The sequence below is a fragment of the Balaenoptera physalus genome, assembly GCF_965194825.1.
Source record: "Balaenoptera physalus genome assembly, chromosome: 1".
NCBI classification, from domain to species: domain Eukaryota; kingdom Metazoa; phylum Chordata; class Mammalia; order Artiodactyla; family Balaenopteridae; genus Balaenoptera; species Balaenoptera physalus.
Window position 1 is genome coordinate 163,218,429 of NC_138882.1, and position 24,977 is coordinate 163,243,405.

At 45.4% G+C, this 24,977-nt stretch overlaps 1 protein-coding gene across 4 annotated transcripts in view; it reads right to left on the bottom strand.

Moving 5' to 3' along the window:
* Window positions 1–234: 234 nt before the first annotated feature.
* Window positions 235–24,977, bottom strand: part of NFYC (nuclear transcription factor Y subunit gamma) — a 62,596-nt gene continuing 37,853 nt past the window's right edge. For 2 of the 4 annotated variants that reach the window (XM_082444431.1, XM_082444432.1), the window contains exons 3-10: window positions 22,122–22,193; window positions 20,594–20,707; window positions 16,918–17,013; window positions 11,885–12,058; window positions 8,222–8,380; window positions 4,958–5,065; window positions 2,403–2,462; window positions 235–1,445 (exon numbers count right to left, since the gene is read on the bottom strand). In XM_082444431.1, coding sequence (XP_082300557.1) covers window positions 1,014–1,445; window positions 2,403–2,462; window positions 4,958–5,065; window positions 8,222–8,380; window positions 11,885–12,058; window positions 16,918–17,013; window positions 20,594–20,707; window positions 22,122–22,193 — 1,215 coding nt within the window. In that variant the 3' untranslated portion in view covers window positions 235–1,013. Of the gene's footprint in view, window positions 1,446–2,402; window positions 2,463–4,560; window positions 4,855–4,957; window positions 5,066–8,221; window positions 8,381–11,884; window positions 12,059–16,917; window positions 17,014–20,593; window positions 20,708–22,121; window positions 22,194–24,977 lie in introns of those variants that run through there. The other 2 variants (XM_082444433.1, XM_082444434.1) reach the window with 2 other exon arrangements.

Here is a 24,977-nt window from a genome sequence, read left to right on the forward strand (position 1 = left end):
GGCAACTCTGAGCAGCAAACATTCTGATGAAGTTCCTTTTTTAAATCAGCTGAAGATCTCAATTTGAATCAGACATGCAGCTCAAGTTCCCTTAGCTTTGGACATCCCCCCTCCTCATAAAGGTGTCCCCCTCCTTCACAGACACCCAACCTGAGGGCAGACAAACCTTTCCAAGCCTTTCCCAAGCAAAGTGGTCCCATGAATGTCCCCAGACACAGAAACCCAGACTCCAAATTATCTAAAATGAGATTTATTGCATTTCATGCAGTTTGAAGTCCATGCAGCAAAGGAGACTAGCACAATTTTTAATGCATTTAAAAATAAAATAAAATTAAAACTGGGGGGTGGGGGGCAAATGCACAAAGTCCTAGTCTCCTTGAGTCCCTGGAAGAGAAGGGTTTGGGAATGAAACCATCCACTCCCCATGGCAAATAAGTCTCTTAAATGCATGGAATGTTTCCATGGCCTCTGATGCATATCCACAGAGCTCTGGGGCAAGAGCAGGGACGCGGGGAGAGGAGCACTAGTGAAAATGAAGCTATACACGTTCACCTAATTTTACCTGAGGGCAGAACAAGGTGGTAAATCCTGGGGCAGCAGCTGTTCTAAGAGTCAGGAGATTACATACACCCCTGAGGAGATCTGCTCCTAAAAGAAGTGGCAGTAAGAACCAAAAAAAGAAAAACAAAAGAAATATTTCTTCAACCACACGCTTCAAGAAAATGCCATAAATATGTTATTTAATATTTTCATTTCATAGCATTGGACACACAGCTCAACATATTGAAATATTGATTCCGTGGAGAAAAAAATGGGAAAAAGGAAATAAAAAATATTGCATCTTTCTGTTGGAGAATCTCGGCCCCCAGGCGTCGGGCGTAGTGCACCAGTGTCCTAGCCTGCAGGAGGCGCTGAGGTCGGCAGGGTCCTCTGGGGAGGGAGGCTGTGCCCATTGCCCGGGGCTGTATGGCAAAAATTGTGTTGGGTGTCCTTGGCCTTGCCAGCTCAGGCCCTCAGTCGCCGGTCACCTGGGGGGCCTGCCCGTCGGAGGGCTGGTTGGCTGACTGGATGAACATGGGTTGGGCGAGATCCTGGCCGGCAGGCATGGTGACTTGCTGGATCTGGTAGAGCTGCTGCGAGGGGTGGAGAGGAGAGAGTGAGGTCACCCCTGGGAGAGGGGCATGCAGCTCCCTATGGGCCTCGAGTTGGTTGGGGGCCCCAGATACCTCAACCACCACCCATTGCAAGGCGTCAGAGGGAGGAGGGGAAGTGGAGCTCTGCTGCGGTTGGGAGCAGCAGACACAGGAGGCACCAGCCCGGTGTGAGGGGGTATGTGTGGTGGGCGGGGAAGAGGTGCAGGGAGTTGCATTTCCTGTGGCTTTCACTTCTCTGGGCTCTGCCTCTCCCGTTAGCTCAGAGCCTCGAGCTTGCTGCACGCTGTTCCTCTGTGACAAACACAAGCAATTCGAACCACTGTACCAGCAGCTTGGAAGTCAGCATTTCCCCAACTCAGTAATCCTCACTGGCAGGGGCAGTAGGGATTACCCCCTCTCCTCTTTTCCTCAGAATATCTGGCTCAGGCTGAGGCTACACTGAATCTCCATCTCCTGCATGGGCCCTGATGGGGAGGCAGGTCACCTGGGATTAAACGCTTACTACAGCGAAGACCCGCGAAGATGCTCGCGTAGCCACTACGGAAGGTTAGGGCCAACTGGACATGATTTCTCAGGTGTTTCCAAAAGAAACCAAAAGCTAAGACCCCCTGCCACAGCAGCCCTGGCACGTGAGCCTGGCATCTGGTGCTGGCAGAAGCCAGAGTTGGGTCCTGATGCCAGCTCCTCTCCCTTCTGGGCAGCAGAGAACATAGGCTTAGGCATGTCATCCTATCATGTCCTCAGGGGTCTCTGGGAAGATAGTGCGAAGGGAAGGGGGGCAGGAAAAGGGAAGATCCCTTCCTCACGAGTTTAGAATTACTGAATTCCAGGCACCTAGAGAGCTTGAGAGGTCACATGTTCTCTGCATTTCAACTAATCCATGCGATTAAAAAGAGCATGGCTTAGAGAAAAACTATTCTTAAAGAAAGGAAACAGGAGACCTGCATGCTAGTCCTGGTTCTGCAATGAACAGCTAAGCAAGCACAGACAAGGCACTTCCCACCTCCAGGGCTCAGTTCACTCATCTGTAAAACGCGGACTGGGGCTACCTAATGTCTAGGATTATCGTCAACTCCCACCAAGTCTATAAGTCTAGAGGATAGGCAAGACTGTTGTTTTAACAATTTCTGTCCACTCACTGTTAACAGATGATGGGACAGCTGCCCTAGCCATGCAAACCCACAGATGTCCCCCGCTACCCTGTCACAGCTCCTCACCCTCTGCTCCTGCCTAGGCCGGGTGTCCTACCTGTCCGTCCGTGAACTGGCTGAACTGCTGCTGTCCTTGCTGGACCTCTGTCTGTGTGATCTGTAGGAACCAAGACGGCAAAGCAGGCAGATCAGCTGCAGGGTCTGGTCCACCGGTCCACCAGCCCACCAGCCCACCAGCCCACCAGCCAGGAGAGGGTCATGAAGATCAAATGGACAATGCACATAAAGTGCCCAGAATGAGGCCGGGCACAGAACAGGGGCTTGATGAGCAGCAGGAAAACAAGGGTCCCTCCCCACCCCCTAGCACAGACAGCTACTCAGCGTTGGCACCACACAGAGGACCCCGGAGCATGCAATATACAACTTCTGCAACCATCTCTCTTAATGTCCACCTAACCACCCCCGCCCCACCGAAACCAGCCCCTTACTAAAAAAGTCTTTCTGGGGCCTGAGGCTCTAGTCAAACAAAAACACCTAGCTCCTAGGTACTGATAGGACAGGGCATAGCATTTATGGTTTAGGCAGAAACCCTAAGAGTCTGTCTTTCAACCAGTGAAGGCAGATTGCAAAACACTGGGCAACGTGGTGAGTGGTCCCTTTCATTCTTGGAAGGTGGGCTCCAAACCAAACCCGTATCACCCAGATTATCTGACTGGAATATGAAACACCCTGGCGAGCAGGTGGCCTTGGCCCTGGAAGCCCTTGTGGCAAACCTATGAAGTACTTTTTCCGAGAGAGGCCACGTGCAACCCTCTGGGCCAAGGCAGGGGGAGGGGGGGTAAGGAAAACATTTATCACATGTACTTAAAATCTTATGTGGGCATTTTAAATACATTTTAAAGGAAATTTATGGACACAGAGAACTGCATCATATAATGCCAGTTGCTGCAGACAGCTTGGTAGACTAGAAAAAAGACTGAAGAATGTTTGTGTGCGTGCATGTTATCTATGGAACATCTGACTAGCTGATGTTTTCTGTGTACCTTCTCCTGGAATCATCACAGCCACCCTGCAAGGTAAGGACTGTCTTCTCGAGTGTCCTCACTATGGCCAAAAACAACCCGTCGGCCATGGGCCTACCCATGAGGCTATGAGGAAAACAAGGGGACAGGTACGAAAGGGCTTCATGAGTGTTTCTTACTAGTGTTCTTTGTTTTGGGTCTTTCTCCTCCCACCTGCTTGAGGGCAGGAGCTAAGTTTTGTCTATCTCCCAGTGCAAAGTAAGTATTGAAGAAATATCTGCAGAATAAAGGAATGATCCTGAGACAAATGGAAAATATTCGTCATAGATGAGAAGGTTTTAACTGTGCCCTGTGGCCAGCAGGATTGTCCTTCACATCAGTTGAGAGGAGTTTCATTCACCTTTAAATTCCATTTACATGTTAACATTCATTCAACATTCATTCAACGAACATTTACTGAGCACCTACGAAATGCCACGTTGTTATAATTACAATCTGTTGTTACATAGACTCTGTCCTCAGGCACCCTCTTCTTGCTTCACTCCTTCCTCTCTATACAGCCAACTTTCCCCACTTTCTGGCTTTAGTTCCTGGTCTCAAAACTGACCTCTGGGGAACCAAGAACTCTTCCTTCTCATTTCCTCCCACCCTGTGCCACAGAAAGTTTCTGGATCCCAGGCTAGAATCTTACAAGTTTAAAAAAAAAAAAGAAAAAAAGAGGGGTACACTAAAGGGTGGGACCAATCTTGAGATCTGATTCCATGCCAGTGATCCCCAGGAAATTAGGGAAAAGCCCAAATCCTTATGCAAGCCAAGGAATGGGTTTAGAGTGGGCCTTTAAAGATCCCAGAGACTATATGGAACTCAGAAACCCTGCTTTTGGCTCATTCCTCATATTTTCCCAAATGACATCTTTGGAGACCTGCTCTACAAACTCAGCTCTGTCACCACTGTCAATAGATACATCACCAGAAATGCAATTGGGCCAGACAAGTCCAGCTCTTTAACGATTGCTTCTTTTTTTGGGTCTGAGGCAAAAGAATTGATTAACAATGCCTCCCCTTGTCCAGCATCCCCCGTCCCCTGTAAATAATACCCACATCCCCCAATCCCCAAAGCCCAGGGAGGCAGCCCCCTCAGCACCTGTGGCTCAGCCTTCAATATCTCAGGGCATGAGAGGAGATGAGGAGGGCAGTCTCTGGTTACGGGTGCATGAGAAGGTAGAAGTAAAAACCTAAGTAGCTTTCCAAAGGGCACAGGAGGTGCCAGATCACAACAGTCATCCAGGTTTAAAGATGGAAACTCAGCCTGACGATGAGGCAGTCTGTCAGAAGGCTTCCTCCAGTCAGACCTGCGCACACACACATTGGGCTTTCTTCAAGTATCCTTGAGGCTTCCCCTGCCTTGAGTTTCCTTGTCGCTCAAGAGCACGATGGTAAGAGACACACTTTGAATCCAATCCTCCGATAAACCCCATCTGTCCCTTGGGGTGCAGAACAGATGTGCAGGGGGTGGAGGCGGCTCTTGCTGAAGGATGGGGTGGCGAGAGAGTTGTGTGCTGAGCACTCCTTTGTCAGAAGCCAGCTCCTGCTGGTTCCCAACTCAAGCCCTGAATCTCTGCAGCACATACCTGTTGAGCATTGGTGGCAAGCGTCTGGATCTGTCCCTGCACAACTTGGGTGCCTGATACAGGCTGGGCTAAGCGAATATACTGCAGCTGGCCGGCATTCAGCTGCACCTAGGCAGGGTCAGAGACAAGCAAACCACCGGAGACTGAATGCAACCTCAAACAAGCAAACTTTCCATGACAAGAAATGGTGACTGTCCCCTACCCGTCCCCACCCTGACCCCTCCAAAAAGGCCGACCCTGAAAAGTCCCTTTTTAACAGAAACCCAAACAAGCAAAACCATAATATCCCTACCCCGTAAGTCATACAACACAAAAGAGAATATGTTCCTTGAATGGACTTGGGGAAAAATTCCCAGAGGATCTTGTCATATATGCGAGGACAGCATGGCTGGACCCTCAACATTCACTGGCTCTTAGCTATTTGCTCACAGTTTATGTTAAGATTTGATGCCAAAAGCTGTCTGACATTATCGGAACGCTTATACCTTAAGTGTGGGGCCTTTCTCCCCTCCGTCTCCACCCTTCCCCACCCCTGTTCCCGGGACGGCTGATCTAATACTGAGAAGAGCCCCAGAGTCTGCCAGGAGCCTAAAGCAGATGGCCATCACCCCGCACCACAGCCCTAGAACTGCCCAGCCCCATGCTGCACATCTTGGAAGAGAAAGCTGGCCCGCTTTACTATCTCTGTCCCCAAGAGCCAGGACCAATAGGGGTCTGTGGGACTTTTAGGATCCTTGGTGTTCAGCACTAGCTTCTGGCCAAATACCTCCCAAAGGGAAGCTGAATCAATAAACCTTTCACATAAAACCCCATCATGGGAAACCAAAGCTACAAAAATGCCCTTAGAGTCCCTCATGCTTAAGAATAAGTCTCAGATAATACAATAATACCACATGCTGCATTTAATTGTGTGCTAAAAGCCTTAACTCAGGCTCTTAATGCTACAGCGTACCATGAAAGCATTAGTGCTTCAAGCATGGGGATGAGGAGAGGACCAAGGCAGCTACAAGGTGAGAGGAACTGTGGCTCAGCAGAGAAAACAGTCAGCAAAGGAGGACTACGGACAGTCACACTCAGGGTGTGGGGAATGAAAGCGGCTCCAGGAGGACCAGCAGATTTGGTCTCTCTCTATCTGGAGGCCCAGACATCACCCTCCCTGGCTGCCTAGCCTGATTTTCTTGTAAGGGTGAGCCTCTTGAGGGTAACAGGCAAGTCATGCCTCTTTGTCCTGGAGCAAATTTTCCCCTTGCCTTCAAGAGCTAACCTCATTGCAGGGGCTTTTACTTCTGTGAGGAAAATGCTGACAGGATGAAGCTTCTGCATGCAGTGTTAAATCAAACTGCTTCTCTGAAACTTCAGACTCAATGCGGATTTGAACCATGAAGAAAAGACTAACACTGAAGTTCCTGGTAGAACATTCCAGTATTGTCCACTTAAGGCAAGATGGAGGGACACAAAATCTAAACCCGTTAATAATCTGGTTCAAAGGAGACGGGGCAAGGTATTGTGACCTGTAGTCATTTCTCTCCTGAGAACACGCCAAGAGGAGCTGCTGGGAAGTTGTGATGCCAAGCCTAAACTCCCCACTAAATCCCACAATGCGGCTTCCAGGCAACATTAAGTTGCTTATGGGGAGGAAGACAGCTGGGTGGAGGCTTGGGAAACCTCATCCGCCAAGACTGATGGTGGCTGGTCCCAGGAGTCACCAGAACTCCTGCCAAGGAACATGGGATGAAAGACCGAAGCCTCATCCCAGGAGTGGGGGAAGGTATACTGCTGGCCATAGGGATTTCACATTTCCCAGCTGGGAAGAGCTCTTTTGCAGAAACTCAAATGTGACTGAAAAGCTGTGAGCCGAACAGTTCCAAGCAGTTCTTAGAAGCAAGCTCTTCTTTCAGGCTTGGGTTTAGGTACTGGTGATGCTCTGCCCTTCAGTCCTCTGCCACAAGGGTAGGCCTGGGGACCCTCACACCTTTTTAAAATTACAGAGCACAGAAGCCTACCCCCTGGGCTTTCAAAAGAGGAGCAAAGCTTCCTTCCTAAAGGTCATCACTAATACAAGCACTCTGGTGAGTTTAGGAATGCAGACTCCTGCAGAAGGTATACAGTGAAGACCAGCTCCTAAATTCTGCAACAAGTCTTCTGTGCCCCAGAGGCTTTAAAAGACTCAAGTTAAAGTTACTACAAAGTGTGAACTCTTCTCTGGCTTAGCTGAACTTGTTTTGGTGTCCTCACATGCAAAAATGAGAACCATTTATGAGAGAAGTCATGGGCTGGTGGCTGCAAGGAATCTGGAATTGATGGGGGGGGGGTGGGGCGCGTGTGTGTGGCGCCACCACCCCCAGCCCCACCCCGTGCGGGAAGGAAAGGGAGGGGGGAAAGGGAGATGGAGCGGGGGGTCGGGGGAGGTGGGGGAGAGAGAGAGAGACAGAGATGAAAAGGAAAGAGATAAACAGAGGGATGCACACACTCCCCTTTCCTAAGCTTTCTCCTGGCCTATTACTCTGTTAAGAAGAACAGTCCCCAAAACAGAGTTGAGGATACTTTCTGAACTTTCTTCAAAGAGGAAGCGGTTAACCAAGTCCAAGTGAGTTTCTGTATCTGCCTACATTTCATTTACAATAGGAAGGGCAAGGGGCAGGAACAGGCCTGCTCCATGTCACTCATTTTCCACATTTTTTTGTGGCAAATTGACCAATGAATAGATGGCAAGTGTTAAGATAAGGACCTTTTTTTTTTTTTTCCACCAAAGAACAAGTACAAGCGAAAAAGCCAACAAATCTAAGAAATGAAATCCCTCAAGGCACACAGGAAGTAGCAGTCCACAGTGAAGGAATGGATAAGTTAAATGAAAGCCAAAAATACACTTTGCTGCAGGCTCCACTGGGAACTGACTCATGAATATGCAACAAGTGTATTTATGGCCTTCTCTATACACCTCCCTCTTATTCTCTGCAAATCAAAACACAGGACTAGGACTGCCTCACAGGGCCTTTGGGCCTTGGCACAGAATAGTGGTTACAATGATTTCTCTGCGTAGGTGGAGTGAGGGGAAATGGAGAGGAGCTGCCCCATCGTGGTGAGCCCGAACCTGGATTAAAGGAAAGCAGGGCGTATACGGTGAAGCAAGTTGTGTTCTGGGGTAATGGGAATATAGGTTTATAACAAAGTGTGTGTGTGTGTGTGTGTGTAAAATCTTTAACTATTTCCTGTTATACTGTTGAGCACAGTGCCACGCAGACCTTAAGGCAGGGCAGGACTTACCGGGATCTGCTGGATCTCTCCTGTGTTCGTAATGATCTGCTGCATCACCTGCATGGTCTGTCCAGTGCCACTCTGGGCCTGCTGGGCTTGACCTTGCGGCTGGGCCTGGACAATCTGCACCTGCTGACCTTCTCCAACCTGCATGGTCACGGGTGTGGTCTGGAAGGAAGAGTCATGAGAAAGCTGACTGAGCTCCAGCCCAGAGCCATTAGGCCTACCAAGGGGTTAATAACGAGCAGTTAAGCAGGAGCAAACCCCTCCATGAATGCCTGACCTCATCGCAACACTAACAATACTCAACCTACAGAATCCCTTGGGCTTAGAGCACTGTTAAAGTCACTCTCCAAAATAAAAGACAGGAAGGCCAAACGGATTTTTAGACTCAGAGTACAGAACATTTGCCTCGGCCCCAAATACCTCTATGCTTCAAATGTTGCAACTCTTCACAGCCCCTTCAATGATAGAAAGGCACATACGGTACAAGAGAATCAAAAGCAACCACGATAATTTGCCTGAGACATGGCTGAAGTCAAGTCTGGAGCAGGTGAGTTTACAGGGCAAACTAAATGGAAAGTGGGGTCAGTATGGGTTAACTAAGCTCAGGACCCTGGGCTCCTTCTCACTGGAAGAAACATACAGGGCACACTGGCTTTCACCCCGATTCAAGCAGCAGAGCGACTCCTGCCCACTCTGGCCAGCCGGCTGCTCTGGATCACAGCACTGCTTCCCACGGGGGAGGCAAACACCCTTAAGACCTGGACACTGTTAAGACCTGGACCTTCACTGAGGCTACCCGTAAGAAACGGAATTTTATAAAGCCAGAATTTTAACTTTCTAGAAACAGGAATCGCAGATTTAAGGAATTTCTGTCTAATGTATATGAAGATTCTGTGTTTCACACATACTTAAGAGGACTGCCCAATGAAACTTGCTCCTTTGAGAGACAGTAGATTCAAACTGTCAAAAGGATCAGTCATTTCTTTAGATCTCAAAACTTTAGCCCTAGATGTGACCTTTACAGATCCCAGGATATCTTGTTCATCTGGTGGTGGTGCTAGTGGAGCCTTTTAACCACACCTGCACCCCAACCCCTCACTTTGGATATGATTTCTCCCCACTCTGAATTAAGAATCACCTCTTAAGACAACTCTGAGAGTCTTAATGAATCCTGGGCTTCAATCGATGCTGTTAATTCTGATGCTCTCACTTTCTGACTGCACAGGTCTACTCTGCATCTAAAGTTACAAGGGAAGGGGATATGTTCTGAGAACTGTAGATGGGACTCAAGGGATTACTAGATAAGGAGAAATTACTAAAAACTGCAGGAGGGTAGGGAAGAAAGATGACAGAGGGCAATACATGCAGTGGGTTAGGTCAACAGGAAACATCTCCTATACTCACACCATGATTTCCAACTCAGCCTGTTCCCCAAACCTCCAGTAATAAATGTTTCCAATTTTATGACAGAAAACACAGGATTCACTTTAACAAAATATGTTTTTCTTCCAACTTTAATATGTATTGGTCCTGCGAAGATATCTGAACTCAATTTGAAACAACAATTCCTATAGGTCCAGGGAGGTGTGACACAGCACAAGGCCACCCTGAACCAGCCAGACAGCGAAACAACAGAGATGCTGGGAGGAACCAACTTCACCGCCCTCACAAGCCTTATCAGCTCCAAGCTGAGCAAGTCTGGGGTGGCAAAGAAGAGGCAGGTGAAATTCTCGCTGACTAAAAAAAATGCATACTGCCAACTCATCACTGTACTACCAACTCAATTTCCCCAAGAGGATTTCCAAGGTATTTCTAAATCATTTCAGGAAAACGAGGGCTCGTGTTAGCATGGCAGATGCCCTGCTGTCGGGGCACAATAGCCATGAGCTTCTTAGGATGGTCAGCCAATCAGAGCCAGCTCTTGGCAGACTCCCTTGAAGTTTGCTCTGTACAGGGATAAGCCTTTGGCAGGTAAAGCTCTCACCACTGCAGAGGTACAAGCATTAGCCAAAGAAGGTCCCTCAGGCATCATGGTGCAGTGGATGCCTTGAGGCAAGGACTGGGCTGTGGTCATCTTTAAACCCCGTCTGCCTAGCACTGTGTCTTGCAAAGAGCAAGCACTCAATAAATTTCTGTTACATGGATAAGAAAACGAGCAGGGAATAAACCCTAAAATCATAATTAATATTTAAATCTACCCCTGTCCCAACCTTTTTTTCTTTAGGCAAACCCAGCTCCTTACTAGAATACACATGGCTGTTTGGGATGTGCCCTCTGCCTATCTTTTCAACTTGCCTAGACGTTCCGCTATGCTGACTGTACCCTCCCCTCCTACCATTCCCTGTGCTGTTTCTCACCTCCAAGCCTCTGCTCGTGCTGTGCCCTCTCCTGGGAAAGCCCTCCTTCCCTCTTTATTTGATTCATTTCCATTGTCCCCTCTAAGACTCATATTATTCCCTTCAGGGAACTGTCTCTGACATCTTCTTCCACCTCCCTCACATCTTTGTTAGGTACCCCTTTTGAAGTGCTCCCATAACACCCTCTACACAATCCTAAGAATATCTTACACTTCCCACGTGGCAAGCGGTGTAACCTTCAAGTATTTGTAGCCCCAACTAGATTCTTGAATTCTTAAAAATAGGGACTGTTTTATTCATGTTTGTATCCCCAACACATAGCATTGGACTTTATCTAAGAGGACGTTCAATGTTTGATGAATAAATAAATTAATGATTGGCAGGGAATCTGGAGTCAGAGCTCAGAAAACATAGTTCTCCCTAGGGGCAGGACAGGGATAAAGACGCAGAAGTAGAGAATGGACTTGAGGACACGGGGGTGGCGGGGAAGCTGGGACGAAGTGAGAGTAGCATTGACATATATACACTACCAAATATAGATAGCTAGTGGGAAGCAGCTGCATAGCACAGGGAGATCAGCTCGGTGCTTTGTGACCACCTAGAGGGGTGGGAAAGGGAGAGTGGGAGGGAGGCTCAAGAGGGAGGGGATATGGGGACATATGTATACGTATAGCTGACTCATTTTGTTGTACAGCAGAAACTAACACCACATTGTAAAGCAATTATACTCCAATAAAGATGTACAAAAACAAAAACACAGAGTTCTCTTCAGCCTCTCATGATCCCCAACAATGTGGATGTTACTGCTTTCAGACAGAGAAGGAATCTTCTGATTACTATTGTAAAAAGAGAAAGTCACCTGACACAAATTTGGTGGGACACAGAAATGATGGGGAAAAGGGGAGGAGAGGTATGCAAGCTGGCAATGATGCCTGATCTCCCCCTTGAGGGTACAAATTCCAATTCTGGTGGGAGACACAGACAGCAGGCACGGAGTCCACTTAAAAGATGTCACTATTCTTCATGGGGGCATTATAAAGACTTTTTTCCTCCTAAAATTTTTTAGGGATCCTGGAGAATGTCTTGCTCACTGCACTTTCCTCATATGACCCACAAGGAAACCAGGGTCCAGAGAGATCAGGTGACACATCACCTCAGTGGCTGAATCTGGGGAAAAGCCCAGGTCTCCAGAATTCAAATCCAGTACTCTACAGTGATCTGACTGCCCCTCTGCCCTAGTCACACTTTGCCCATCCCAAACCTAAGAGGTGCTGTCTGGCTGGGCCGGCACCCTCCGCGGTTCACAGACCTGGCCCTGCTGAGGCTGTGCAATGATGATCTGCCCGGGCTGGATGGTGGTTGTGGAGCTGGTGGTCTGCTGGCCTTGCTGCTGCCCCTGGACCTGGACGGCAGTGGGCTGCTGAGCCAGCGTGAAGTAGTACTGGACGGGCTCGGCAGGAGTCACAGACTGGCGCACCTCCTCCTGTGGGGCAGAAGGAGGGGCAGGTAAGAGGAAAAGAACCGGCTCAGCAGCCGCCACAGTGAATTTCCACTCTTCCCCCAAACGGGCTCTGTGCAGTTGCCTGCTGAATGCTGAGCTCTCCACATTTGAAGCCAAGAGAAAGTGGAATTCGAAGAGACCAGTTGCGCTAAATCAAACTAAAAATAACAGATTCCATAGGCTTCACAAAACATACAGCCAATTTTCTGAAGTACAGAGTAATCACCCACTGCGTGACGAGTTGCAAATGGGCAAATAATTACCGTAACTAAAAACCACGCACTAGCAGTGCTTGATAGTAAATGCCGTCAAGGCCTATGATCTGAGAACAGTGCTAACGGCAAGCACCCCAAATACCATGCTCTCAGGCTGGCTCCCAATCTCCCAAACAGGCAGCGCTCTCCGTATTTCGCTCCCACCACCTCAGGAGGGAAAGAGCAGGGGAAAGGGAAACAGGGCTTTTTCTGGATTGGAATTTCAGAATCAAATGTCAGGATCAAGAACACTGGTAGGCAAGAGCCCAGCTTTTCAGAGCATGTCGAGAGCTCTGTGGTCACTGAGGCCATGTCTATCCAGCATCACATCTGGTTAGGTGGTACTTAGCCACAGAAGCGCAACCCAGGGGGCCTGAGGGACAGCCCTCCACTGGGGTGGCCTCTGGCCGATCTGCTGGGTGAAGAGACCGTTCCTTCTTCAGCTGACGTTTTCCATGGCAGAAGGAGTAAACAACCCTCTCCCAGCCACCTCGAGCTCACAGCTGAGAGTGTAGGATGTTTACACACACTACGGCATGGTTACAGCCTGAGGGTCCAGGGGTGGCCGGCCCCTGACCACTGACACAGATCGGCGTCTGCTCCGGAGGGCCCTGCGACACATGGTGCCCTGCCTGGGACAACAAAAACAACAGAAACATACAACCACTTGGGCTTGTTGAGCAAAATATCAGCTAAATTTACTCACTTCCATGTTCTGGACTAAGTTTGCCATGTTCAAGGAAAGAGGAAAAGAAGATACTTCTTGAAGGTATAGAGACCCTGTGGACCAAAGCTCTCCAAAGTGACATTTACAAAGTTGGTACTGACCCCATCCCCAGTCTGTGCTTCCACAGTCCGTTTCTCATTACACTTTTTTGTACTTGCTTGCCAAATTCCACTACTTTCCCTGGTAGAATGAAAGCCCTGTGAAGGCAAGGCCTCGCTCTCTCTTGCTCTCCACTGTCCCTACCACCTGTCTCCTTGCAGGCACTCAATAAGCAGCTGCTGAATGATGAATGGATTCATAGAGCCAGGCAGACAACTGGAGGTAGGAAAGTACTTTTTTTAACCCAAGTTGGGAGTATGACAAATTCTCTTGAATCCAACAGCTGTTAGCAATAGAAAAGAATCCCTAATTTCTTGCTACCTCTAGGATTCTGTGGCCATAGTGCAGGAGACACTCCTGTCCGCTAAAGAACGGGGTTGGGTATTCTTTTGCTTGCCCGGTGACTGGGGGCCCAGGATACTAAAACTAGGACTCCTGATATCTAGCCCCTGAGAAACTTGGATCTCTGCATGACAAGGTTCCCTAATGGCCATTCACCCAGTCTAGGCAGACACTTGTAACATTCTGGGTTTCTAAGCTAGTCCTCAAACATGAACCAACTTTCTAAGTTAATGTATTCTGTGCTTCAGGCCCAAACAGTTTGAACCCTGGACATGATCATGCTGAGGCAGAAGAAGAAGGAGGTCCCCTTTTATTTTCATCTAGGTCTCAGTTTCCAGAACAACTTAACTGTGACAACATCACCTCCACTTCAACCCCAACTTCTCACATTATAAATAAAGGTCAGCCAGTCAACTTGATCTTGGCTGTGACAGGGATAATACTGATACCCTCCTTAGCGAAGAAACAAAGGCCAACTACTCTTTTCAAGGCTCCTGAAATAGGTTCAGTGAATTTATTTTCCACTCAGAAATCCCTTCCCATTCTATAAAAAACATCAACCACTAAAATCCAAACTAACTTGGAAAAGTTCTTGGGTGATGAGAGGGTATAGAGGACTAAGACCCCTAGAACTAACATGTAGGACGTCTTGGGGAGTAGGGAGCCACAGGCATTTACCAGCCCTGACCTGTCATTGTTCTGTCTCCAGTTATCCTTGACTGTAGCTAATCTGCAAGTGAATATGGTCTTTTTGCCAGACAAATAGCAAACCCTTTAAGTACCACCTTCAGAAGCTAAAATATCCCTTGCCAAAAGCTGTGAGAACATGTAAAGAGCTTCTCCTATGATGCCTACTGTATGCTCTTAAACTGTTTATGAACTAGGCAGTGTCTAGGACACTTCTGTGAGTATCAAATAGAGGCACCAAGGTTTGTGTTGTGAGGACAGGCATGACAGTTCTCAAATAACTGGAATGGAAGGAGGCATATCTAAGCTTCTTCTGCATTATGAATACTCATTCTGCCAATGGAGGTCAAGCTAGCAAGGGAGTGATTATGCTTGGTTTAAAGAAATGGGTGAAGAGGAAATGACATTTCAATGAGCAGGAACTTCCAACTCACAGTTTTAATGGGGCAGAAGTCAGGCCTCAACTATCTTCTGCTTGAGTAGTCTTTACTTGCTTTCCCGAAGAACAAGAAGACATCCCCACGCATCTCAGAGAAGTCAAGGGCCTTAGATCCACAACTCAGTATTTCTGGCTCGTTTCTTTCCCCAGCAGTGGGAAATCACCCCCTGTGCTACAACAATCTCTGAATGACTGGATCAATCCAGAATGGGGCACTTGCCCAGCTTTAGCAGTGGCCTCCCCAACCAGAGTGCCTGCTCTTGGAATCTCTTCAGAAGTAGAGCCTGATAGACAACGCCAGAGAATGCGCAGCCTCACATCCTAGAGCCATCACCACAGTGCTGTGCAGCCAGCCCCAGACTGGGAAAAAGCACATTTGCTTCAGTAGCAAGAATGAACTGCTGCCTCCTTCAGAAAGGGTGAGTTTTGGAGAGTAGGCGCTTTTAAAGGACTTAAGGAAGGTGCCAGCCAATTTGGAGCTTGGGAAAACGTCATGTCTACAGAGGATTAAAAGTGCTATCTTAGAATTTCAGGCCAGCTTTCAGCAATCTCAACCTTTCAAAGGCCAGGCAGTAGCTGTCCCGAATAGGATGTCGATCAATCGCCTGAACACCTGCAAAGAACTGAACCTGTTCAGTTCAGAAACTGAGCTGTTTCAGCTAGACACACTTTAAAGGAGATGGATCATAGCATTCTGAGTCAGGCTAGGATGTAACAAGGAGCTCTCTGACACCCTAAGAGAGTCAAGCACTGAGGACGCTGGAGGAAGGGAGAGGACATGACCATTCTCTCTAGCCAGCTGGCTTGGCAGGCAGCCCCAGGGAACAAGCAGGAGTTGGTGCAAGGAGCCCGAGCAAGGCCTGATTTTGTCACAGAGCTCACCACCTTGGTTTAAAGGGGGCTTCTGAAACAAATTCCAACAAGGAGAATGGGTGAATGGAATGGTATCAACTGTTCTGAAGGAAGAGAAGTGGTCTGAGTTCTTGTTGTAGTGACTTCTCAGAGAGGAGGGAAGCACTAAGAGGAGGAACTGAGCCGTGGGCACAAACCTGCAATGTTTCAAAGGCGATGCACAGCGGGACGACCGTGGCAGCCTGCCGCTGTAAACATCCGACTGAAAGCTCCCTGGAACGCCTTACAGCTTCCAGTCAAGGATGTTTACAGTAGCAAAGACTGCCCAGAAAGAACGAAGACGCAGTGAGGCACCCCGCTCTAGGAAGGAGGTGCAGAGGGCTTGCTAACCCAAAGACCCTCAGGCAGGGTCGGGATTACAAAGGGTGTTTAAGATGCCCACTTCTCCTACACTCTCTTACTCGTTATTAACATGAGACGGCACAGGAGAATGGTCGTCACTGAATGACTCCTGTTTCTCAGGACAATACACTATGAAATAATTCATTAAAAACACTTAAAATTTTATTAACAAAACAGAGAAAGCAGATCAAGGCTCAGCTTTGCTCCTGCCAGACTCTGCCACTATTCCCCAAGCATCTCTACTGCATCTAGTGAGTCATGCAATCTGCATGCCTAAAATGATGAGCTATACAGGAGAGGGGTCTATCACAATTGCAATTAAGAGCTTTATGCACCCAAAGTGCTGAAAAACAATGGTGTGACCTATGGAGAGGAACAGACCGAAGAGCAGGAAAGGCAGACACGCACATTCTTTCTCATGACTGCTTAGAAAGGTCGCTGAAGTGGTGGTTCTCAAATATGGTTGCACATTAAAAGCACCTGGAGAGCTTTAAAAAGCACTAATGCCTGGGCCTCCCCCTCGCAGATTCTGATTCAGCTGGTGTAGGGGCGGGGCCTAAGGACTGGTAGTTTTTAAACCCTAACAGGTGATTCTAATGTGCAGCCAGTGCACTGCGCAGAGAACCACAATCTAGAGTAAGAGAAAACCCAGTCCACTCACTCCAAACACCACTGTGCACACACAGAAGCTGTTTCTTGGAAATCTAAAATCTGTAACTTGCTCTCCCATCCCAGATTAAGAACTCTGACAGACTTCCTAGGATACCTCGAAATGAGCTTCACTTTACTGTTGTAACTAAAGTCTTTCATTTTCATTTTGTCTATTTTCACTGAAATACCACCTCAGAGGCACTGAGTTAAAAGCATCCCTAAATGAGTAACAGAAGGAGATGTTAAGGATGGATCTGGTCTACAGAAAGAAAAGCAAAAGAAGAGCAAATGACTTGTGCTGAGACTGGAAAAGGAGCGTATCTGACACCAGGATGCAAGGCACTCTCTAGTCAGCAGCAGCGGCAGGAGCAATGCCTTCCCAGCTCACCTGACGCTTTGGTGGTTTCAGCTCATCTCTTGGAACAATATCGATGAGAAAGTCAAACTGATCAAATTTTGTAATTGCCATGGCGATATCATTCCTCTGTAACAAAGAAAAGCAGAGTGAAAAATTAGCCTGGGGAGAAACTAGTTCACCTGGCTTTCTACTCTCCAAGTTACAAATAAGGTAAGACGATGACTGCTAAGCCAAACTAAATACCCATGGCCATGCCTACAGCCAAAAGAAGTACAACCAAACTCTTACAAACTTCAAATGATCAGACTTGATGGACAAACACTGACAAAAAAGAGAGAAATGTAGCTCATGCTCTACAAACTGTATATTTGAGCCTCCAACTATTACCACCTCAGCTGGATCCTAAATTATCATCCTCCAGATACATCTGTACAAATCTAGCAATCTTAACTGACACGTTTCTGGTCATTCTGTGGTTAGCAAGGTTAGACTATCATTCGACCTTATAACCTTTTTAAGCCCCTAAATAATATTTTGGCTCTTTGGTTCACAAGTAGTTATAATCTATTTTGAATCTCTTAGCTGAAATCCTAATTCAATAACTTTTTGCAATATTTTCTAGTCATTGGATCTATATAGGTTAGTTCCTACAAGGCTACAATTTTTATTTTGAAATTCAAAATCACAATGTCAAATCCACAGTTTAAATCTTGTTCCACGTGACATGAACACTGGAAGTCTGAAGCCACTAGAATAGAGGCAGGGTGGGTAGAGACCAAGTCAGCTGCCTAATGCTACAGCCTGCTCTGATGGCATTCTTTCTAAGAGTGACATTCCCTTTCTTTAAATAATAGAATCACAAGATTTTTAATTAAAAACCAACACACTATGTCTACTTAAGATTTGTGTACTTCACTGTATGACAATTTTAAAGCAAAGGAAAAAAACAGAAAAAAATAGTGAACTATGGTGAGTGATACATATGTTGAAGTGTTCAGGGGAATGTAAACTTTTAAATGCATTTAAAAATAGATGACTTGGGGACTTCCCTGGTGGCGCAGTAGTTAAGAATCCGCCTGCCAATGCAGGGGACACGCGTTCGAGCCCTGGTCCGGGAAGATCCCACATGCCACGGAGCAACTAAGCCTGTGTGCCACAACTACTGAGCCTGCGCTCTAGAGCCCGCGAGCCACAACTACTGAGCCCACGAACCACAGCTACTGAAGCCCGCACACAGAGAGCCCATGCTCCGCAACAAGAGAAGCCACCGCAATGAGAAGCCCACGCGTTGCAACGAAGAGTAGCCCCCACTTGCCCACGCGCAGCAATGAAGACACAGTGCAGCCAAAAATAAATAAAAAATAAAAATAAATAAATAAACTGACTTTGGAGCAGCAATGGTGGCTATGCATATTCAAAAAAAAAACAGATGACTTGATGGATAGAGGGAAAGACAGACACGGGAACAAAACAAGTAAAATGTTAACGGTAGGATCTAGGCGGTCTAAGTATACAGGTGTTCACTGTAAACTCTGCTTATGTTTAAATTTTTTTGTGTGTTAGCATGTTGACTTTTCCCTCCAACATAATAAAATGTTGGAGGGAAAAGTCAACATGCTAACAGAAATCCTTAGCAAGCTCTATATATCACATCTTAAAAGAAGGTGACTCATCAGACAAAATAGGAGGGGATGGAAATTTTCCTTCCCTTGTCTTTGTGATGGCCCCAAGCCACTGAAATGCAAAACTCCAGTCCACCCTTCTTGCCAGCCACCAGCTTGATAATAAACCCTCCCAACCGAAGCAGGGCACATCTTAAGGCTGCCAGGTCTCATTTAAGATTAGTACGATATAGTATCACATTCTTGATGATGTCACCTACTTGAGCTACCCAAATGGCTCATCTATGGATAGAATGAGGGGGAGAAAAAAAAAAAATCACCTCCAAACATACACCAAAGTGTTCTACAGAATTTTGGAAACAGATATACTTAAATGGGTCTTTTTAACATTTTTATTTTGCCATTTTTAATGCTAGTATTTTACTGATTATCATATTTAGTAAAAAAAAAAAATACAGAAATCTTAAGTACACAGCTTGATGAATTTGAATAAATATATGCACCCAGGTAGCTATCACCCAGATAAGAACAGACAAAGTTTCCTTCTATCCCTTTCCAGTCAACTTCCTTCCCCTACCAATCTGAGGCAACAACAACTCTGATTTCTATCATCACAGATGGTGATAATATATGGGGTCACGTGCTATGTAATTTTTTCCTCTGGTTTCTTTTGCTTAATATTATTGAGATTCATCCATGTTGTTGTATGAATAAATAGTCTGCTTCTTTTATTGTTGAGTAGTAATCCATTTTATGAATATATCAATTTGTTAATATATTTACATCTTGATGGATATTTGAGTTGTTTCCAGTTTTTGGCTATTATAAACAAGGTTGTTATGAACATTCTAATACAACAATGTCCACATTTTTGGGTGTACACGTAGGAGTGGAATGGCTGGGTCTTAGAATAAGAACATGCTTAACTTTATTAGAAAGTGCCAAATAGTTTTCCAAGGTGATCGCACCTTACATTCTGACCAGCAATGAATGTTTCAGTAACTTCACTTCCTTGTCAACACTTGGTATTGTCAGTCTTTTTTATTTTAGCCATTGTCGTGGGTGTAAACCAGTATCTCACTGTGGTTTTAATTTGTATTTCCCAGATGACAAATGATATTGTATACCTTTTCATATGCTTATTGGTCATCTGGGTATCTTCTTTTTTGAAGGGCCTGTTCAAGTGCTTTGCCCATTTTATTTTTTTATCTGAATTGATCTTGAAGGTAGCTTTAATTGGATCTCTCTAGATTCATAGACTTCCTTCAAGACAGCATAAAATAAGTTTTCAATGTCTAGCCACACTAGAATATAGACTTCCCAAGGGTAGGAATTTTTGTCTGTTTTGTGTATTAGTCCCCAGGGCCTAGAACAGTGCTTGGCACATTGTGGGTATTCATTTAATATCTGTAAGATAAATGAATAAAAGCATGTATTTTCAATTTTGGAGATAAAGGGAAACAGAAAGCATAATTTACTTCCTTGGCTTTGTTGTTAAAATACTGTCACTCTTGTATCTGTCACACCCTTCCTCTTATGTCTGGGAAACGTTTCCTCTAACAACTAGGGCCTGGATGTTGAGCAGAGGGCCTCTAGAGCCAATGACCAAGGGGTCCTCATACAACATGAATGCTGATTTGCTGGATTAAAATAAAAAAGGAAACATGAAAGAAGAAAAGGATTCCCAGGAGAGTAGGGAAGGAACAAAAAGGCTAATGAGGTTAGTGAGACTATTCTTCCTAGGACTGTTCTTTTCTGGAGTCTCTCAAGGCTTCCAACCAGAAGTTGTTTAGATCTGGAAATAGATAAATACCCCTTTAGCGTCTGTTTATAGTGAGAGCTCACCAAGTACAAAGTTCAGTCACTGAGCTGTGAAAAACAGGAGAGTTGGAAATTAAGATTCTTGGTGGGGAAATACAGACTATCTTGGCTATATATGGTCTGCCTGCCTCCCACCAGTAGAGGAAGATGCCAGTTAAACATATCAGCTTGACAGAGTCCTAAGGAAAAACAAAAACTTTGGTCCAAAGCCATGCAACAGAAGAAGGCAAAGGCAGCTCTTGCCTAATTTTCTACAATATTACCTGAAGAGTCCGGCGCTTATTATCCTCTGTGTGGATCCAGGCTCGAAGAGTCAACTCAGTGATAAAAATCTGGGCCGCCTTGGCAAACAGCACAGGGGCTTCTGCACTGATCATCTGCAACAGACGTAGGCCCTCCCTGTCAATCACCAGCAAGTCATTCAAACCAGTCAGTTCATCCCTTACCTCATGTCCTGCTCTTGGGCTATGGGGCAAGGGCTAGAAAGCAAGAAGGTGGTAGCCTTACAAGATTCCAAGGTAAAATAAATCCATGAGTAGGGGACAAAGCAGGTAGCGGATAGAAGAAGGGAAGAGGGAAAAAGGATATTTATCTAGCACCTACCATGCACTTTCTTTCTCTCATAGTAGCCTTTCAGAGAAACTAGGGTTTAGGAGAGATGAAGTGATTTGCCTATGGCCATAGAGCCAGTAAGTGGTAGGATTTAGGTTCTAATCCAAAGGGAGACAATGTGGGGAAAGATAATGAGTATGAGAGCCAATGGATTTAGGGAAAATCTCTGGCTTCCCATCCTTTTGGGCTTTATTTTTCACATAGTGAAAAAGAGGATAACAACCTTCCAGGGTTGCTGTGGGAATCAAATGAGATAATATATATAAAAGCACTTAGCACAAGGCCTGGCACACAGTAAGTGCTCAAGTAATGCAAGCTGCCTTGCCAAGTCTGAATTCAAAGTTCAAACTCTTGGTCAAACAAAGCTCTGAACCCTTGGTGAGGTGGTCTATGCAGGATATAGCCAGGGGAAGAGCTCTGGAGTTAAGGAAGTAGGAGGTGAGAATTGGGATCTTGGTTCTCCTACTCTGGGTGGAGACACTTTTAACCTCTTTGTGTCTCTTTCCATATCTATATAATGGTGAAACTAACAATTCTTATCCTATCAAATCTCACAGGGTTACTATGAGGAAGAAGTGAGCTACTAAAAGGGAAAACTGTGGTAAACTGTTAGCTTCCCACACAAATACAAGAGACTATCAATTTTGAGTGGAAAGAGAGACAGTTGCTCTTTTCCTGTGAGGACTGTAACAGGAGGTGGACTCCTAGGAATACAGATAAGGCCACCCCCAAGTAAATCCTCTCACAAGGATAAATCATGTGAAACAACTCATAGATTGAAAAGTTAGAACAAGTGCAATATCATTATCAAACATTTCTTAGAGCTCAGATCAACAAACTAGAGATTGCAATAAGACGCTAGGAAGACGTCACTGTCCTGTTGATGTGATGATACATGTTTACACTACACAGTGAAAAGAATCGGGCGATTCAAAACGCAAATACTCAGCATCTTTCAACATCTGGAAAACAGGATATCCCCAATTTTCAGAGAAGACCATACAACAATTAAAACTGTTCAATTTTAGCTCACATAACAATTTTAGAGAGGATCCAAATAAAGAAGCAACACAATATTTTCATTTTTGTTTAATTAAACTTTGAGCTCTAGAGAAATGAGCAATAATTTTCCCATCGTTCTACTTTCAATATGAATAACGAAAACGAACGTGAATTCACCTTCACATCTTCATCCAGTTTCATAATCTTCTTAATACGAGCCAGTGGGAGTTCCTGTACTCGGAAATCTTTCTGAAATGAGTAACAACAGGTACATAAATGGTAGGAATAATCAACAGGGCATGACAGGCAGCAAGAAACACTCTGATTGGTTTAGTCCCTCCTTTCAGAAAATATGGCAGGAGAGGAAGTACAAATGAAATTAACAAAATACAAGCTCTAGAGGCAAAATACTTCTTAACCAATGCAAAGCTTCAAACAAAGGGTTTCAGGATAAACTTATGATGGCTTCTAACAGTGCCCTCATGAAAAGCGGCCCCAAACAATACCAGACTCTTTGCCAGCACGATACAGAGATGTATTATACGTGTCTTCTCCCACCCCCAAGAAAGTTGACCAGCTTGCATGCAGATTAAAATGAGATTTTTGTCTTAGGGATTTTCCTCCAGTTCTTCCTTCTAATCAAGGACTGCAAGGGCAAGTGCCAGCAGCACCTGACCATAGTGATTGTTCTAATCAGCCAATGTGGCACTGCCTATTTCTGACTTTTGCACTAATGTGACACCAGAAATTGGGGAGGAGCTCCTTTCCCATCACAGCAGCAAAGGCCTTGTCTCCAAAATCTGCTTGGGGGTGGGGGTGGGAGTAGAAGAGTATGGAAAAAGGGTGAGGGTGAATTTACCAGCTGTCATTTAGGAAGAGCCCTGTCAATTTTTTCTTAACAAACAAGACTAAGCTGGGGAGAAACCATTTAACTTTATTGTGGATAGGATTTAGGAAAGGGATTTTCGATTAGCACTACTCAATTACTTGCAATTTAAGTGCTTTTTCATTTTATTTTGATACTACTGGTATTTAAACACATGACCAATGATGGATGCAATTCTAGAAATAAAAATCAATTTTGGGTTTCAGAGCTGCAATGAAGAGAAAGGTGCAAAGGTAGAGATTAGCTAAAATCAGCAAAATCCCTACTGGGACTAGGTGTCAAATGATTGATTCTATAAGTGGTCTGAAACGTGACTCACCAAACCCAATATGCTCACCTGGGAATTTACATCATCACGTTAAGGAGGAAGCAGCTCTTATTTGAGATTTGGTATAATTAACATGCATTAGTGAAGTTTCTTTTCCAAGACCAACAGAAAACCTCAACTATACATCAAAGAAGGCAGTGGGGCATTTTGGAAAAACATCACCAGCCTTCCCAGAATCTATTTTATGAATACAGAAGAAGAGCAACTATTAGGATAAAATGTACACCGAGACATCTTACTTACTTACTTTACTTACTTACTTACTTAATTTATTTATTTGGCCATGCCGGGCGGCATGCAGGATCTTAGTTTCCCGACCAGGGACTGAACACATGCCCCCTGCAGTGGAAGCATGGAGTCCTAACCACTGCACCGCCAGGGAAGTCCCAAGACGTCTAATTTCTCCACCCAAACCCAACAAGCTGCTTGGCTACCACTCACCTCTACAAATTTCCAACACTAATTTTTCATCTTTTCCTTTTCCAAATTAGGTATCATGTTCCATAAGCCTCTAAAAATCTAACCCTGGAGTGGTAGAGGCTTAGAAGTCCAGTTTATTAAAGTTTCACCAAAAGGAGACAGCAGGACACATACTATTCTTATTTTTTCTCCTCCTCTTTCATTTATTACTTCATGCAACTCAACTAACAGCAAATGTATGATACCTACTACTATGTGGAAGATGCAAATATATTCTTACCTTTGAATAGCCAAATAGTTTGTTAGAGACTATCACATAAGAACATTATAATTCCCTATCCTATACTAGAATGGGGGTGTAAAATCCCACACAGAAAAGAAAGAAGTGACCAGCTGGCAATGGGGGGTGTGGGGCGCTGGAGTGAGCGAGAGGAACTGGCAAATGTTCCACAGAGGGGCTGAATCTGAATTATGTCTAGGGATACTGCAAATTTGCTTGCTGGAAAAGTATGTTATTCAGACAGAGGAAACAGCATGCACAGAAGCACAGAGACAAAAAACCTGGCCTATTTAAGTTTTCAATGTATGACCTTAGTACAGAGGGGAACAGCAGGAAAGGGAATGCTGGATTGGGGCCAGACTCTAAAGGGATTTTTTTAAAAAACATTTAACTACAGAAATCAATCACTGGTCTTCCTTCTTGTGTGGCATATCACACAAAATGATGATGTTAAACAGAAATGCCAAAGAGAATACTAGGGATGATAATTCCTTTGGAAGGCCTCCCAGGATGATACACAAAGAACAAGATTATGACCACAAGATTTAGGTCTCTGGCAAGTGTGCTCTCATTTGGCTTGGTTATTTAATATAATTCCCACAAGACTGCTCTAAGATTACTTAACTAAAGCCCAAAGCTAATAAAAAGACCTCCTTCCCCAACTTGAAAGAATAAAATATTACTTTTAGAATTTCTATGAGACTAGTCCTTAATTAAAAGAAAAAACAAGAAAAGGTCAAGGATATCATCCCCACCTTGATGAGGTGTAAAATCAGGCAGAAATTTACAAAAAGCTCTGCTCTAAGCCCCACCAACCTTTTCTTTTGTGAGAAACTTTCTCATGATCCCCAAACCTTGAGATCTTAAAGGATCTTCAGATGTGCGTGTGTGGCTCATTATCGCTGACGACAGCCCAGTTTTCTATAATCTCAGCCTAGCTTTCCAGTCACATGTAAGGGTTTACGACAAGCTTATTGGAGAGGGGAGCCCCTTCACTATCAGTAAATTGGCTTTCAAGTCAATGCTCCCCTTGTCATTGGAGACCATGCAACTGACATGAGTAACATTAAACTTCTCCTGATGCTAATCCAAGTGGAAGAACAACTAACACATTTTACT